General features: G+C 30.5%; 1 protein-coding gene across 1 annotated transcript in view; it reads right to left on the bottom strand.

The window, feature by feature from the left end:
* Nucleotides 1-1,199: 1,199 nt before the first annotated feature.
* Nucleotides 1,200-16,647, bottom strand: part of LOC124362979 (nicotinate phosphoribosyltransferase) — a 52,742-nt gene continuing 37,294 nt past the window's right edge. Inside the window, exon 6 of the mRNA XM_046817904.1 lies at nucleotides 1,200-1,363. Coding sequence (XP_046673860.1) covers nucleotides 1,215-1,363 — 149 coding nt within the window. The 3' untranslated portion in view covers nucleotides 1,200-1,214. The remainder of the gene's footprint in view (nucleotides 1,364-16,647) is intronic.

Below are 16,647 nucleotides of genomic sequence, written 5' to 3'. Positions count from 1 at the left end.
TTGTATGGTTGGACATACAGGAAATGGAACAGGACAGACTTGTCAGTCTATTACACCAACAAGTTAAGCAACAGATTAAGCATAAAACTAACTAGAGTGGAATATATGTGTTCATAAAGGGTGCACATGAATTAAGATTTGAATTTATAAAAAACAAAACTCAGCATTAAAAATAAAAAATGTAAACAAGTTTTCAAGCATCAATAAGAACTAAGAGTAACCACCAACCATGTTATAAAAATAGTAAACAATTAATTATATTAAGTCAAATTCCAGTTAATTCCGATCTAGATTTGAACAGTTCACAATTTATATAAAGCCTAATACTGAAAGGACACCTATTTGCTTGTGCATTGTCACATAGCATTCCGTCTGCTTTAATTTGTGCTTAGTTCTAAGTGATAATACTTATAAAAAGGTTATGGCAGAGTTCAGTTTATACAGTTTATTTATAAATATTGGGTTTTTTAATAGTACAACGTTATACATAAATAAGGTTAAAATTTAAAAACAATTTGAGAATTTTCTTTAGAATGTATATTTTTCTTCAGGAGTTTCACAAGACAATAGAAAATACAATAATTCTGAACCCATACTAACAGATAAAATAATAAAGATTATATGTAGTTTACTGTGACCAAATTTATAAATATGAATTAAAAACTGCAAAATTATCACAATAAACTATCTTAAAATATTTTAGTACTTTGACAAATAAATTGCAAGCAAAACTTGCAAAGTTTTAAAAATCATATATTAATTTAAAACCTTAATTTTTTTTAAGATAACATTTTATAAAAATGAGCAAACATATTTTTAAAAGAAACTTTTCCAACAACATGCTTTTAACTAGTCGTATTGTCTGCAAAGTAATTTGACAGAAGGATCATGGAGTTTATCAATGAAAGGAGGTAAACCCAAATTATCATTATGTTTAGAAACCAATATTTCATAAAATTAAATTTTTTATAATAAATAGCTGTTATTATATATTATATAATTAATAGCTTGCAGATATTTTGAATAAATAATTTGAAAATTAAATTAATTGTTTTAATAAAACACAATGGAACCAAAAACTAGTCTGTTTATACCAATACTTTACTAAAATTCAAATTTAAAAGAAAACAAAATGACAGTATTTGAAGAATACAAAGAAAAATTCTATATTTTTGCTGTTTATGTTCAATGTGAACATTAGATTAACATGTTAGCTAAAGCTGAAGCATAATAACAAGTTGTACCTTATGGTGGAGGTCGGCAATATCAGAGAACGAGGTTATGTAGGCGTGGGCGTGTGTGCCCTTCACAGGGATGTTGTACATCTTGCCAGCCAGCACGTTGCTGGTGCCATCAAAACCTCCTGTTAAAACACATCACCATCAACATTAGAAATGTAGCCCCAAAAAGTGTTTGATATAAGTAAACAATAGTAAACCTTTCAACACTTTTATAGATTTTATTAGTACAATGTACATTTTGGATTCGAAGAATCCGACAAGAAGATCTTATCACCATCAACATCAGTCAAAGGTTTTAATATATGTAGTGCAACTGTTTTTATTAAATGAGTGGGAATTCCATCCCAACCAGCTGAGTGGGCATTTTTCAATTTATGTAGGATACTATGGATTTTAGTAATTTGTTCATTTTTTAATTAATTTCTCTAAATTAACATCCTTATTTTTTTGTCATACCAAAATAAAAATTATTAAACTTCGATGTCATAGGAATTAATTACAATTAACTACAGTTCACAAAATATTTTTGAGACCAGGGGTTTACACCCCTGTATTAGGCTGGGCAATGTTAATATATCCCTCCCCCCACCTAAAAAAACTCTAAAAATACTTACATTATAAATGTTTTTATTTATGTATTTTTATTTAACAATTATAGTTTTATATTACAACTTTTTTCATGGGTTAATTTACTTCTAAAAAAGTTATGGTAAAAAAAGTTTAGTGCACTGAAATATTGAGAGATAATAATGAAAAAATAACCAAACAACTTGGATCAAAGATTGTCTTTTAAAGGTCAGTGATAAGGAACTATTTTAATTAAGCATTTCAACTGATACTGTAAATTGGGTCATTTTGGATTGATACATTTTATAATGAGTCAGTTTTTGTTTTTGACTATATTTAAACAAATTATCTGATTAAATCTAAATAAACAAGTATAACAATAAATTTTGCTTTGTAAATTAAAATTCAATTAAAAACTATTGTGACAAAACAGTTCAGCTAAATGTTTAATGCTACAGAATAGCCCTGGAAATATTAAATGTAGCAATACATTAGCAATAAGAAATGTAGCCCTATACATGTTTAGAGAATACCTGTTGATAAACACAAGGACACACACACACACACACACACACACACACACACACACATATATATATATTTTGTTTTGTTTAAAAAGTAAACCTAAATTTATATAAACCTAATAAATGAAAAATTAATTCTTAGTTATTGTTAACAATTTCAACCTAAACAAGCTTAAGCCTAATACTTAAAAATGCATCATAAATGTTATGAAAAAAAACAACAGATCATTGCAATATTCCTTTATTCGTTTAGTACACAATGTATACATAAATATTAGGTAATTGTCATAATATTAGCCTAAATTAAAATATTAAATAAATCTAATATGTAATTAAAATATAAAACTGACTATTGCATTCAATAACACATTAACCATATAAAAAAAATAAAGTTGATAGTAATAAAAACTATCAAAATCCAAATTTCCTAAATGTTAAACACAAAATTCATGAACACACCACTCGTAATCGAAAAAATGCTGAAATTGGACTCTTTTGTTTAAGCAAACCCCTAACAAGTCATATTGTAGTGTTGTTTTTTTTAAATAAAAAACGATTTACCTTTAATATTAAAAAATGTTCTATTCCTGATTATTAGAGACTTCATTTTACAATTTTAATGAATTCTTTAACTCCAAAAATATGGATTTTTAATCATTAACGATTTGTTGATGAGATTAACTTTTGTATCTACTTTCATTTTTGTACTTTTTTTGTACTTAATGACTTGGCTGTATCAATAAGCTGTATACCATGACTTTCAATAATGTCATACGTTTTTATGGCAAGTAACGAATATTATTATATTATAAGTAATGAATAGAAATAAGAAATCATAATACAACATTACTTGTAGAACAAAAATTTCATACTTCAAGTTAGTAGAAATGATGTTTCTAAAATCATGTTTACCTCCTATTCTAAAAGTATGAGCTCTGAAAAAAATCTGACATGATAGAATCTTAGAATCTATCATGATAGAACTACATTAGAAATCTGATTTCTAATGTAGTTTCTGTCAATATAAATCTCTAAAATTTAAAAATGCTATACAGTTTTTGTCATACGTCTGAGGTAAATGGTACCCTAGAAAGCCATCTGGAATTTTTATGTACTAAATAAAATTCATGTCACAAGTTTCATTATTTTTATTTTACATATTTTATAAAATTTTCCACTGGTTCAAATATTACTGAATCTTAGATTTACAGCAAAGAATATATATATTTTTTAAGGATGGATCGAAGACAAACACAATTTGTAATAAAATAATAATTTCATATTAGTTAGGTAATATTACAAGAATATTAATCTGAAAAGAGTTCATGAGATTTGTCAATAAAGAAAATGTGACATGGACTCATAGTAGAGTGTCACAGCAACAGTTGGGTTTCATTTAATCACAAGAAGCAGTTAACAATACAAAACGGACAGAAACGGTAAGTTTCTGGAGACAGTTCACTCTGGACACCTGGAGTGTCGGTACCAGACACCAATGAGATTGGATAACAGTCGAGCCGCCTCGAGCATTAAGTCATGCGATGTCGATAGTCTGACAAATGCTTCTAGGTTGTCAATATCAGGTGCTTGAGAACCTTCACTAGATCCCCATTATCTGAGGCTCAACCTTGTCTGGCCTATTATCTTTCCATATTGTTAACATCTCTGTTTTTAAACAAACATTTCATTACTAGCAATGTACTAGACTGTCACCAATTAGTTGTTTTCGCCTCTTCAAGATAATAACAGTTGAACTATTTTTAACTGCAACCCACATGTAACTGCTTACAATAAGCAGATTGGTGTGTGTGTGTGTGTGTACCATTTACTATTTAATAATATTATTATTAAAGTTTATTTATAGGCAATTAACATTTAGCATTTCATCAAATATCGGTTTTTTTTATTCAAAGTGTTTATATAAATTAAAACTAGTATTTATTAACTAACTCCTATGTATAACTTATTTATTGGCTATTAACACTGATCATGTCATACAGTACTAAAGTTTTAGTTTGTTCCAAGTTTTATAGAAATTAAATTGTAGATTAAATACTATTACAATTTATGTAATGTAGATGAACACTTAGCATGTCATCTAATGCTAGCTTTTTTTAGTTTGTTCCAAGTTTTATAGAAATTAAATTGTAGATTAAATACTATTACAATTTATGTAATGTAGATGAACACTTAGCATGTCATCTAATGCTAGCTTTTTTTAGTTTGTTCCAAATGTTTATAAACTCTAATGAGTAGTTTAAATAAATATTATTATTTAATTATTGGTAACTAACATTTAGCATTTCATATAATTATGAGTTTTTAGTTTCGTCCAAGAATTTATATAAATTAACTCTAGTAGTTACATAAAGACTATATCTCAAATCTCAATCAATGTGCAATAGATCTTGTTGAGTTAAGCTCCAGTTCACAACTTAGTGCAGCGTCTGAAATCTGACATGTCACAGATTAAACTCCTAGATTCGTCAGCAACAAAGAAGCTCAAAACGAACTCTTTCCTTTATTTTGACATCAGAGACACCTATACTACAAAATATAGTGTAATCTAGGTGAAGAGGTATTCTCATTCTCATCAGGTGCACAATTGAGTACATTACAATGTTTTAGACACAATCCCAAAGCACGGTGGAGCAACCGAGTTTTCTACACGTAACGTAGATATTGTGGGAATTGTTGATTTTAGTTCCAGTTCACCTTCCTCTTAGATCTTATTGGTATTTAAATTCTATATAAGCTATGCCATATTAATATAATCAACAAATACAAAATAAAATCCATAAAATGTAACAATATGGAAAGAGCATTGTGAATACAAGAGATCTGTTGCTAATATAAATAATAACATATACAAGTTACTACAAGAAAATAAAATCACAACAGCCAGTCTAGTGAGTAAAAAACAAACTACTTGTGTGATGAAATTTTCAGAAACAGCCACAGACAAAAGGATACCAAAGTGTTTGGTTAAAAACTAATATTCTGCAAGAAAACAAAACCTCCAATTATATAAAAAATATTATTTACTACTCATAACATGTATTAAGAATTATTTCAATGTTGACCCAAGAGTATTCACCTCTGTCTAGTTTGCAGTTGTACACTGGGTAGAGTGAAAACCTATGTGACACTTGGTGGCATCTTGGCTAACACATGGATGTTGTGTAGTACACATCACTACTGCATATTTCAAGATATTGGGGTAAAAGGATTGATGTATAGGTCTAGTTTACTGTGGAGGATGATATACTGTTGGAGTGGATAGAGGGAGCTCTCTTAGTGTTATAACATGTTTGATTAAACTAAAGAGGGGGGTATAAAAGGCTTTTATTTCCATACATGTCAATCTAAGCTTATAGTGCAGCCCAAGTTCTGCTAGTAGGGCCTGCCTACCCCTATACCTTCAACAAGATCCAAGAGCTTCTACCCATTGGTGATGTTGAATTCATCATCTGGTTGTGAGATTCCAAATAGGGTTCTTCTCCTAACCTGAAGCCTCTCACAATCCAAAAGAATGTGTTTAGCAGTTTCCTCCGGCTCATTACCTAGGGAACCAATGCTACTATATGCCAGACAGGGTGCGTCACTGCCTACCCCAACCCATTGTTCCTTCGTTATAGGCTGTTGTTTTAAACATTAGGGAGTGCTATCTTCTGCTTGCTTTGAATGGAGAGGCTGGACAGAGCTAACCTTTCCTTCTTCCATGGTGATATGACTGACATAAAGCCCACTATCCCTCCTCGTAGTGATTTCCATGTAACATGGGATCTCGACATGTGGCGTCACCTATCCCCAAACTTACTGATCCTGTCAGTCCCGAAGCAAGGCAAAGAGTCTTTTGTCTGTATTAAATGAGAGCTTTCATAAGCTTTTTGCCCTAACTGAACAACAAGAAAAATAATACACAAGTACAATTTTGAAATTGAAGGAATGAAATGAAAAATGCCTTTATTTATAGAGGCGAAGTTAGGACTAAAAAGTCTTCTCTTCCACTTAACCTCTAAACACAAATAAAGAAAATAAAATAAAAACATTCCTATTACAATATCGTAACTGGAATGTAAAACTAAAGTATGTTTAATAGTTAGTTAAGACACAACATAAAATTTTACATTAAAAAATTAAAACTTGAGTATATTGATTGAACTATAATAAAAATATCTTTAATACAATAATCAACTAAAAGAATTATGACATCCTTATCAGCTTTCATCATCCATTCACTCAGCTTACACGCAGTTACCCCAAGTGCAACCACAGAACCACCAACCGTCACTCCCGCCGAATCCGTAGTAGAAAGGCCCTAACCTCAGCCCTAAAGCGATGGCACTTGTCAATAATTCCAATAATATCTGGAAGAGTGTTCCGCAATCAACATGTGGAAATAGTGAAAGATTTATTTTGCTTACATAATAAATAAAAAAATCCTTACACATAATTATATCCTGTGAAATGTCTTCAAGGAATATTCCAGGTAATTTGAAATAATTTTAAGAATACTTGGTCAACAGATAATATACTGCAATCTTTGATAACAAGACAATTATTATTATTATTATATTTTAATACTAAAGTTAAGTACTGATAATGATTATTTCTATTCATGAATTGCTAATTCTAAATATTTATAATTTTATAATGTGAAATTGTCATGTTCTTGGTTTAAATTAGTTTTATATATTCCATGTTTTGGTTTATACAATAGCATTTTCAAGTTTATGTAGAGCGAAGTAGTTGCAAGTGGCAGGAGCCATGTGTTCCAGTGTGACGAGAAGGTGGTGAGGGGGTGAGGGTCGGCAGAGTCCATCAATGTAGGCAGTAACTCTACAACTGTCAATATCAGGAGAACTGACTCTGTGAACGCAAGCCAACATTTCATCGACGCTGACTCACGGCCCCAATCTTATTAAAGTTGTTTCTGACACTGATGGGAACTCGAGGTGGAATCCCTGAGTAAGATTAATTATATTGGGGTAGCATGGCTGGGGTGGCAGTACCAGCCACCTGGCAATCAATAGATGCATTAGTCTGCACCAAACGTGGTACCAGTCACATCGTTAACTTGCTCCCCTCCGTGCCACCACTGCCGACACGGACAATAAAAATATCCCTTGACCTCAGCATGAAACCTGATTCATGGTGGAGCCATCTCTCTTCGTGCGAGAACTGCAGTTTGTGAGTCTTCACCGACTTGCATAAACTTTGTACGATAACAATGTAAAGGCAAAATTTCTCACTCTAAACACAAATCATACATACTTTTAAAACTATTTAAAGTTTCATTTGCTACAGTTTTAATTATATAAAGTAAAATAATTAATATGGTAGAAAAGCATATTCTGTTTAACTGTTACTATACAAAATTGTTATAACTTGAAAAAAACTCAAAATGATTGTCACCATTAAAATTGCAACAAAATAATACTTGACAAAACAAACAGTTCAAATACTAAAAGTAAAAAACAGAGTAAAATGATCTAGCTACAAGAAAAAATATAAACTGAAAGAGTATGAAGAGAAATGCTCAGTCTGAGCATTGAATAAAAAATGGTACAAAACTTTGGGGCAAACTTTTCCTCTATGTACTAAACAGAATATTTCACCACTTTCACACCACCAAAGATGGATTGGGAAATCGCTTGGGTCCCCATCGTTTCAATTCCAATATAATACAAAATCAAAATCAAATTATTCTTAAAAATAACTTTCGAGTATATGTGATGGGTTATGCTATATTTAACCATTTGATTGCCTATAACAGACGAAAATTGAATGAAACTTTCTACATTATAAAAAAAACTGTTGTTAATAAAAAAATAAAATACACTATTTAATTATAGTATTATTATTTATTATTTTTCCTATAAGAACAGTGCTTAACCTCTCATGCTCTTTCACAAGCTTATTTTTTATTGAGTGTTATGGAAGATATATAATTTTAAAGTTATAATTAATACACATATAAACACTATTTAGTTTTTTTATAAACCATATACTTTTTTAATGTTTAAACAATGAAATACAAAAAGTTTGGCGTCTTTTCTAAATAACCTTTAAAAATAATTTTTATTTATTTATTATATTATTAAGATTTTTATTAATTATATCTTCAACATGAGACATTTTCCATAATTCTATTACTAAAAATAAGGTCGTAAAAAAGCATAAGGTTTAATATTGTTCTATTGGTGCCACTAGTACAGCTGGCAAAGCGTTAAAGGCTAAATTTTCTAAGAAATTACGAACTTCATAAGGAATCTATCATGGTTTTAATCACATTGGCCAAAATTTAACTCAAATGTTTTATAACATTTAGTTAACAGTTTTAACAGACATATGTCTTCTACCATTTTGTTCAAGATCTAATAGATTATTTTACATTGTGTAACTATTAAAATCACTTACATAAATTGTGTTTTTTAATTAAAAACTTTAATTTTTAGAAATTCTTTAAAATTTAACCAACAAATGTAAATATTTATTCTAAAATTCCTTAACAATCTACACGACAGATGAGGTATTTATCTATTTAGTCATGGCTTATGCCTACATACACAACAAAACTAGGGCAGACACTTTTAGAATTTTTTTTAAGGTGATACCAAATAGATATTTTATTATTCGAATTAAATTTTTTTGATTCCCACATGTTTCTTTTGGACTACATACCAAAAGGGAGAAAATATAAAAAGAGTACTACCAAGAGAATGGAAAAATGCCCATATTATGGAGGTGAAGATAGGACTTACAGTGCTCTCTGCCACTTAACCTTTAAAAATAAAGCTAAGCTCTTAAGCACACTTCACCTGTAATAGTAAAGGAAACAACAGTAAGTTTTATGCAAATACGGACAAAATAGAAAGATCATAAGAAAATAAAAAAAGAATTGGGTAAAATATAAATGAACCAAACCGTATAAAATAACCAATGTCTGGTAATGATGATGAACTTAATTTGCCATAACTAATCAATTTTTCACACTTTATGGCTCTACTGTTCTTGATGAACATTTAAATTAATGTTGGTTATTGTCTTAATGTCATTCCATCGATGAAATAACAGGCCATTCTAAAAACCATTCAATTAATTCCACTCTTATAATGACTGTAATATCTATCAACAAACACATTTGTTAAATTTGCATTATCGAGAAGTCTTTGGTCATTAAGATGGACATACCACTTCAACTTCTATTGCTTTTAGCTACTGAATCAGACTTATAATTTTTTCTTTCAATTAAAACCATTACATAAACTTTATTCAGATCCTTGAACACTAACAGTTGTAGTTTTCAACTCCTTTTGACACTTTATTCAACTCTTTCATGGTAAAAATTCAACAACTACTCACAGTTTTGGTTGTTAGATCTGTTTCCAGAATATAGATACAGTTGCTTCATTGCAACAAGAAACAACTAAAGAATTACAAACAAACAACAGATATAAAACCCTAAGAACTACCAGTAATTCAAACATACAACTTATAATCCAGATGTTTTAAATCTTTCTTCAGTCATACCAAAACAAGTCAAAAAGAAAGTCTATAGTATAATTCTTATTATTTTTTTGAGGTTATCAGTAAGAAGTTTTGGAACCCTGTGAGCATACAAAACTTATGGTAACCTAGTTTTTCTGTCACTGTCTCTTGTGTAAAAGACAGAAATTTCAGGAAAATGACCAGGAAGTTCCAAAATTGTGAACAGTACCTCTCATTATATGGAATATATTTTAAAACAAGTAGTAAACACTTTTGAATATCCTAAGGCAAAGGTAGGAGAACACAATGGCATACTAAATTTTGGACATGAACATGAAAGATGTAAATGAATTACTGGAACAACAACTACAACATTCTGACCTCCTTATTAAATCTCTACACGAAGACCTCATTAAAGCCCAAGAATAAATACAGAAATACAAAGATGAAAAAGTTCAGTTGGAACATCTCTTGTTGCTGAAAGTAGAGGAAATAGTTAAACTTGAAAATAAAATTGTGGAATTTGAGAAAAAAATCTGAGGAAACATATGCTACAGTTGTAAAAAAGAAACTTTCGTCAAATAGACTTAGCCTTCCATCAAACCACATTCTTTCTGCCAGACTAAGTAATTCCCATGAGAAAACTTCAACTAAGACCCTGAGTGAACAGGCATTTTCTAAATGTGTAAGAAAACAAACCCCCAGAAAAATATAAGAAAAAAACAAAGGTCGAAATTACAGAAAAAAATATTTTCTCAAATAATATTTATGATGTTTTACGTCAAGACAATGATGATAATGATGAAGTGGGCTATGTAGAAGACCTAGAACCAAAAGGGAAAATATTAATTTGTTCTGATAGCCATGGTAAGGATCTTGCATGGCACTTAAATAACAAACACTCTCTAAATTCTGTTGGCTTTGTAAGACCAGGTGGCCGAGCTGAACAAATTTTAAACATGGACAATATCAATGGTGTGAAGTGGTTTCCAAAGAAGATTTTCTAGTTATTATGTGTGGAACAAATTGATGTGGCACGGAACGAAGCGGAGGTTTTAATTAACAACATAACAAATACATTAGAAAGTGTGAAAGAAAAAAAGGTAATTCTCGTTGATCTACCAAATAGGTACGATCTCGCTGAGTGGTCTTGTGGAATAAGGAAACAAGAAAAACCAATTTAGTGCTAAAAGAACTGAGCAATGGTTTTGGCAATGTGTCTTTGGTGGAAGCAAGTGTTGCTACAAAGGACATGCACACGAAGCACGGTATGCATTTCAATGCCAAAGGTAAGGACTGGCTGGCTGGTAAAAATTGATGAGGCCGTGAAAAGTTACAGCACTCGACCTCCTTCGGCCCATGGACCCGAGCAGCGCAGGAGAACCCAGTACGGAAGACATGTTACAACCTACTGTCGAAACCTTGACGGGAAATGTGCAGCCTCCTCTTCACGGTCATCGAATAGAAGAACAAACAGACAGCACTCATCCAAACCCCTAACTCTTTTTCATCTTAACATTCAATCTATAAAAAATAAGGTAGATGTTTTAGACTTATTTTTAGATAGCTTTGACTGTGATATCTTAACTCTTAATGAACACTGGTTATTTTATGAAGAATCTGATTTGTATATACCAAATGGTTATCAATTAGCAAGTATTTTACTGTAGAGAGAGAAACCACTCTGTAGGGGTGGCAGCTCAATCTTTGTAAAGTCCAAAATCCAATATAAAACTGTAGATATTAGTAATTTTTGTGTTGTCTTTGTTTTGGAAGCAACAGCTATATATTTAAAGGAGATTGATGTTGTTATAGTTACCATCTACCGTACTCCAAAGAGTAATATTTTTTAGTTTCTTCGGACTATTTGGAGTCTTTAATGATATTTTTAAATGAAAAATTTTTGCAACTGTGATACTAAACAGGTGATTTTTAATGTAGATGTAAGAAAAGATTCTTCTGAAAAATTTACTTTTTTGAATTTATTAAGATCATTTAATATGTATTGTACATAATTTTTATACAACTAGAGAAGATGCTTGTCTTGACAATGTTGTTAGTTAATTTAAGCAAAAACAAAGTAAAATGTCAAGTTATCGAACCAAATGTATCTGATCATGCTGGTATATACACAGAGTTTTATGAGTTGCATTTTTCAAATACAGTACCAGACAAAAAATATTCTTAAAAAGAAAAGTGAGAGATCTGTCTTTTGGGTGCCATTGAAGGTTTGAAACATAGACTGAATCAGACTGACTGGTGGCAGCTTACTTTTTTTTCAAACTGTTGACGATGCTTTTGATTTTTTTATACAAATATTAACAAGTTCACTTAAAGAATGCTGTCCTGTTAAAGATGTCAAAATCAAAAGTAGAAATAGACCAAAGGTTGACTGGTTTACACCTGAACTATATAAACTTAGAAATATAGTAAACAGTGTTTTATGATAGATTCAAGATAAGTAAGGGCACAGAAAATGAAGCTGAACACAAAAAAAGGTATATAGAAATAAAAAAGATGTATAAAAATAGAATTAAGGAAGAAAAACGATTAGCCACTGACAGATATATTATGAGAGCTCCAAATAAATGTAAAGCTGCTTGGAGTATAATAAAAAAGGAAATTCATTGTAAGAAAGAAAGCGTTGAAGAATTAATAAAGCCTGATGACTTTAATGATTATTTTTATAAAATATATGTTAGTACTACACATTTGAAGCAAAATAATTTTGACACTGCTATTGAGCTTTTGAGTAATTATTTATCTAGATTTAATAATGCTAGTAAAACATTCCAATTAAATGTAAATAACTGAATTTGAAATTATAAAATATGTATCTAAGTTGAGTGGATCAAAAAGCGAAGATTATTTTGGGTTTTCTAATAAAATCATCAAGGATATTATACCCTACATAGTAAAACCATTGACATTTCTATTCAACTGGATGTTATCTGAGGGGATTTTTCCTAAAGCAACTGAAATGTTCCAAAGTAGTACCAGTATATAAGAAGGGCAGCAAGGCAGATTCTGCTAGTTACCGTCCCATTTCTTTGGTTCCCATACTGAGTAAGATTTTTGAGTGTTGTTTAAAAGACCAATTGTATGATTTCTTTTCTCAAAACAATTTTGCTCTGTAAAGAACAATATGGATTTATAAAAAAATCAAAAACTGTGAAAGCAATAGGAAAAAATTGTGGAAAACATTTTAAATAATTTTGAGAAAAAAGATTATATCATCTGCAACATTGATAGATTTAAGTAAAGCGTTTGACTGTATTAATCATGAGTTGTTGTTAAAAAAGTTGTTTAGTTATGGCATAAAACATAAAGCATTACAATAATTATTGTCATCTTATTTATCTGACAGGAAACAGATGGTTGTCCAAGGGGAGAACAAGTCCAATTTCAGAACAGTGAAATTGGGAGTTCCGCAAGGCTCTGTTTTGGGGACCTTTTTCTGTTTATTGTTGCAATCAATGATTTTTCATCTAGCCTACCTTGTAATTCTGTTTTGTACGCGGATAATACTACTCTTTTAAACTGTAATAAAGACTCACAAACCTTAAAATCTGATCAAGAACGTTCATTTAAATTAGCTCTAGAATGGTTTAAAGCAAATGGGTTTGGCAGTGAATCATAATAAAACTGAATATTTAACATTATACTCTACACAATAATACTAAATACAGTTAATGATTCTGTTAAGTTATTGGGTGTTATCCTAGATAGTAAATTAAGCTGGCAACATCATGTTAATTATTTATGTACTAAACCTATCTAGAGTTATATATACCTATTATGTAAACTAAGGAATATGTTACTCAGGAGATGTTGATAACTGCTTATTATGCATTTTTTCCACTCACACTTGAGGTATGGTGGTGACTCTTTGGGGAAACAGTTCCAGTGCCAAAAAAAATATTTTTATGGCAAAAAAAAGCTATTAGGATTTTAAAAAATGTTTTCTAAACAAGAATCTTGTTCACCTTTTTTCAAAGAACTTCAAATTATGACCTTGCCAAGTTTATACATCTACTGCTCATTACTTGATGTAAAAGAAAATTTGAATAGTTTCAATAAATAGACAAGATGTTCATACACACTGCACAAGAAAAAAAGTATTTACTCGATCTACCCCCAGTCAGACTCGAAAAAGACCCAAAAACAGCCAGATATTTTTCAGTATAAAATTATTTAATAAATTACCAGAGAAAGCATGGAATATTACACGTAATAATTTTAAAGTTACCATTGCAAAGTGGCTGAAAAATAAAGCTTTTTACACTGTTGAAGATTACCTAGCCTGTGATATTAGCTCATTAAGTTTTTAATCCATTGTTAATTTAAGATTAGGATTGTTAGCACATGTTGTATATAGATTTTTAAATTATTTAATTGTAATTTTATTGTTTTTATTCACATTTATATTATTGTTATTTAGTTCTAGCTGGCAATACTGTATTTTGTCCTATAACTGTGCCTAGATTAAAGATTTAGATTAAAGTAGGCTATATAATATGTTGACTTTGTCTATTGCATAATATGTATTGTGCTTAATGACAATAAAATATCTTGAATCTTGAATCTTGAATCTTAAATGCAACAAAACACCATAAAAATTATTATTTTTGTCACCACTTCAACCATCTAAGATAAAGCCAAACTTTAAAATACCAAAAATATTAGTTTTTAATAGAGTTATAGGTATGTGTAATGAAAGTCATGCTATTTGGATTTTTCAGGTTTTACAAGTTTCAAATATCCTAAATTTTAACTATTTGAAAAGATTGGAAATGTGCTGAAAAGTGACAACTTTAACATATTTTTAGAAAGAGTAATTCTTTGGTAACCTTGGATAAAAATTTGGATTTACTAAAGTTTTTAACGAGGTACAGTAAAAAAAAAAAAAAACTGCAACAATTCGACAATATGGACCACCCTGTACACAAGAAGTGAAATAAATTAAAACTTATTTTTAAAATGATGAGTGAATAGACCTCCTTTAACCCTAGAACTGGCGGTGTCAGCTCCTGTACTGACACGCTGTTTTCAGCTGTTTGTAAGCTTTTCATCAAACTGTTATATACCTCTAAAGATTCAACAAATATACATTTTATAATATATAATTGTTTTCTGAATACTTAACCCTATAAGTGGCGGTCATTTGTGGTCTCAGTGGCTGGCCGTTTTTGGGCAAATTGCCGTGATCGTTAAACTTATTTTTAGAAAATATTATCTAAGTGATAACCTAGCAACATTATATATTTTTGTTTTCCTTATGAACTATAGAATAAGAATAAATATAATATTTGGTGTCTTACCATTATTTTCAGATTAATATCATTGTAGATGTGTAAAAAAATTTTTTAGAAAAAATAATTTTTAAGTTCTACTGTCCGTCACTTTGAAACTACTGGAGCTACAAAATAATGTCAAATTAACAGAATATACACAATTTTATTCTAAACAAATTACTTCTTATACATTTTTTTCTATTTACAAGAACAAAAAAGTTAGATCTAAATCTATGAATAAACTGTTTTTTTTACTCCCGAATCACTAGAAGGGGCTTGTCTTTTCCTCCCAGTAGTGTAGGGCCTATTATAATAGTATAATAGTGACTTAGTTTGTCATAGCACAGTATATTTCGTAAATATAAAACAGGAATTGTCTTATCGCAAACCCCTCCCCATCCTCAGACAGAGGTCAAAGTCGAGCGATCTAGTAGATAACATGACTACAGATTCTCGCCGCCCGTTCAGCTGGTGCGCCGCATTCTTGTACTTTTCGTGCCCAAGTGTCTGTCGAGTGCGTCGCTTTGTTGTACTTCCGTGTTTTACTGTGTGTGTAATAGATTAGTGATGGGTGACACAATGAGAATTTGGGATTTACCCAGGAGCGAAGAGGGGGCCATTCATTTTTTACAAGATCATGACTAGTTGCCTACATCTAAAATATGCGTTGCAGTCGGCAGTTGCTGCTGAAGGCGGAAATCCACTACTCATTCATCCTTGATATTGCTGCTTTCTGGGAGTCACAGGAAACCCATTAACAATTAATAATCATTGTAAGTTTGTAATTAAAGAGTTGCTTTTTTGTTCTATAATGTTTTTTTTTCTATAAATTTATTTGTTTGTGTTCCTCATACTGGTGTAGTCGGTATAATCCCAAACTACCCCAACATTTTCCATGACAAAGGAATAACCTAAACATTTACCAGTAATACAAATGCGATAAACAATAATATACTGAGAATAACAGTACGCAAAGTCGCCAAACAAAACAGTGACGAGACGAGTAGACAGCTCTGTTCTCTCGTCTGCCGCCAGGTCAAACGAAAACCGTCGGAATCATTTAAGCCAGCAAACATTAGTAACATGAATACACACTATACTATATGATATGTATAGGAAATTTCATGGAGAATACGATAGTTCAAACTAGGCCTAAAAAGAATGGACGGTTGCGGAGCAACGGCCTTAAATGTAAAGCGATGGCTGTGATGGCGCTTGCCACTTCGCGGCGGCGTGAATCATACGTCTCAGACGGCACTTGCCACTTAGAGGGTTTAAGGAATGACAATAAATTATTTCTATTGTTTTATTATTATTTTCAAAGGTAATTAATTTCTTTGTTTGAAAGTGCTTGATCAAAACTTTTTTGAAATTTGTATAATTTTGCAGTACCTTATAATATATATTTGAATGCTTTATATGAATTCCAGAATACAAAAAGAAGCACAATTTTATACATACCAAAAATATATATAGCTCTAGTGCTTTTATTTAAATGTCTAAATTTTTCATCAATTTTTTAATTTT

Source organism: Homalodisca vitripennis, chromosome 5 (assembly GCF_021130785.1).
Source record: "Homalodisca vitripennis isolate AUS2020 chromosome 5, UT_GWSS_2.1, whole genome shotgun sequence".
NCBI lineage: Eukaryota > Metazoa > Arthropoda > Insecta > Hemiptera > Cicadellidae > Homalodisca > Homalodisca vitripennis.
This window is presented reverse-complemented; position numbering and strand designations above follow the sequence as displayed.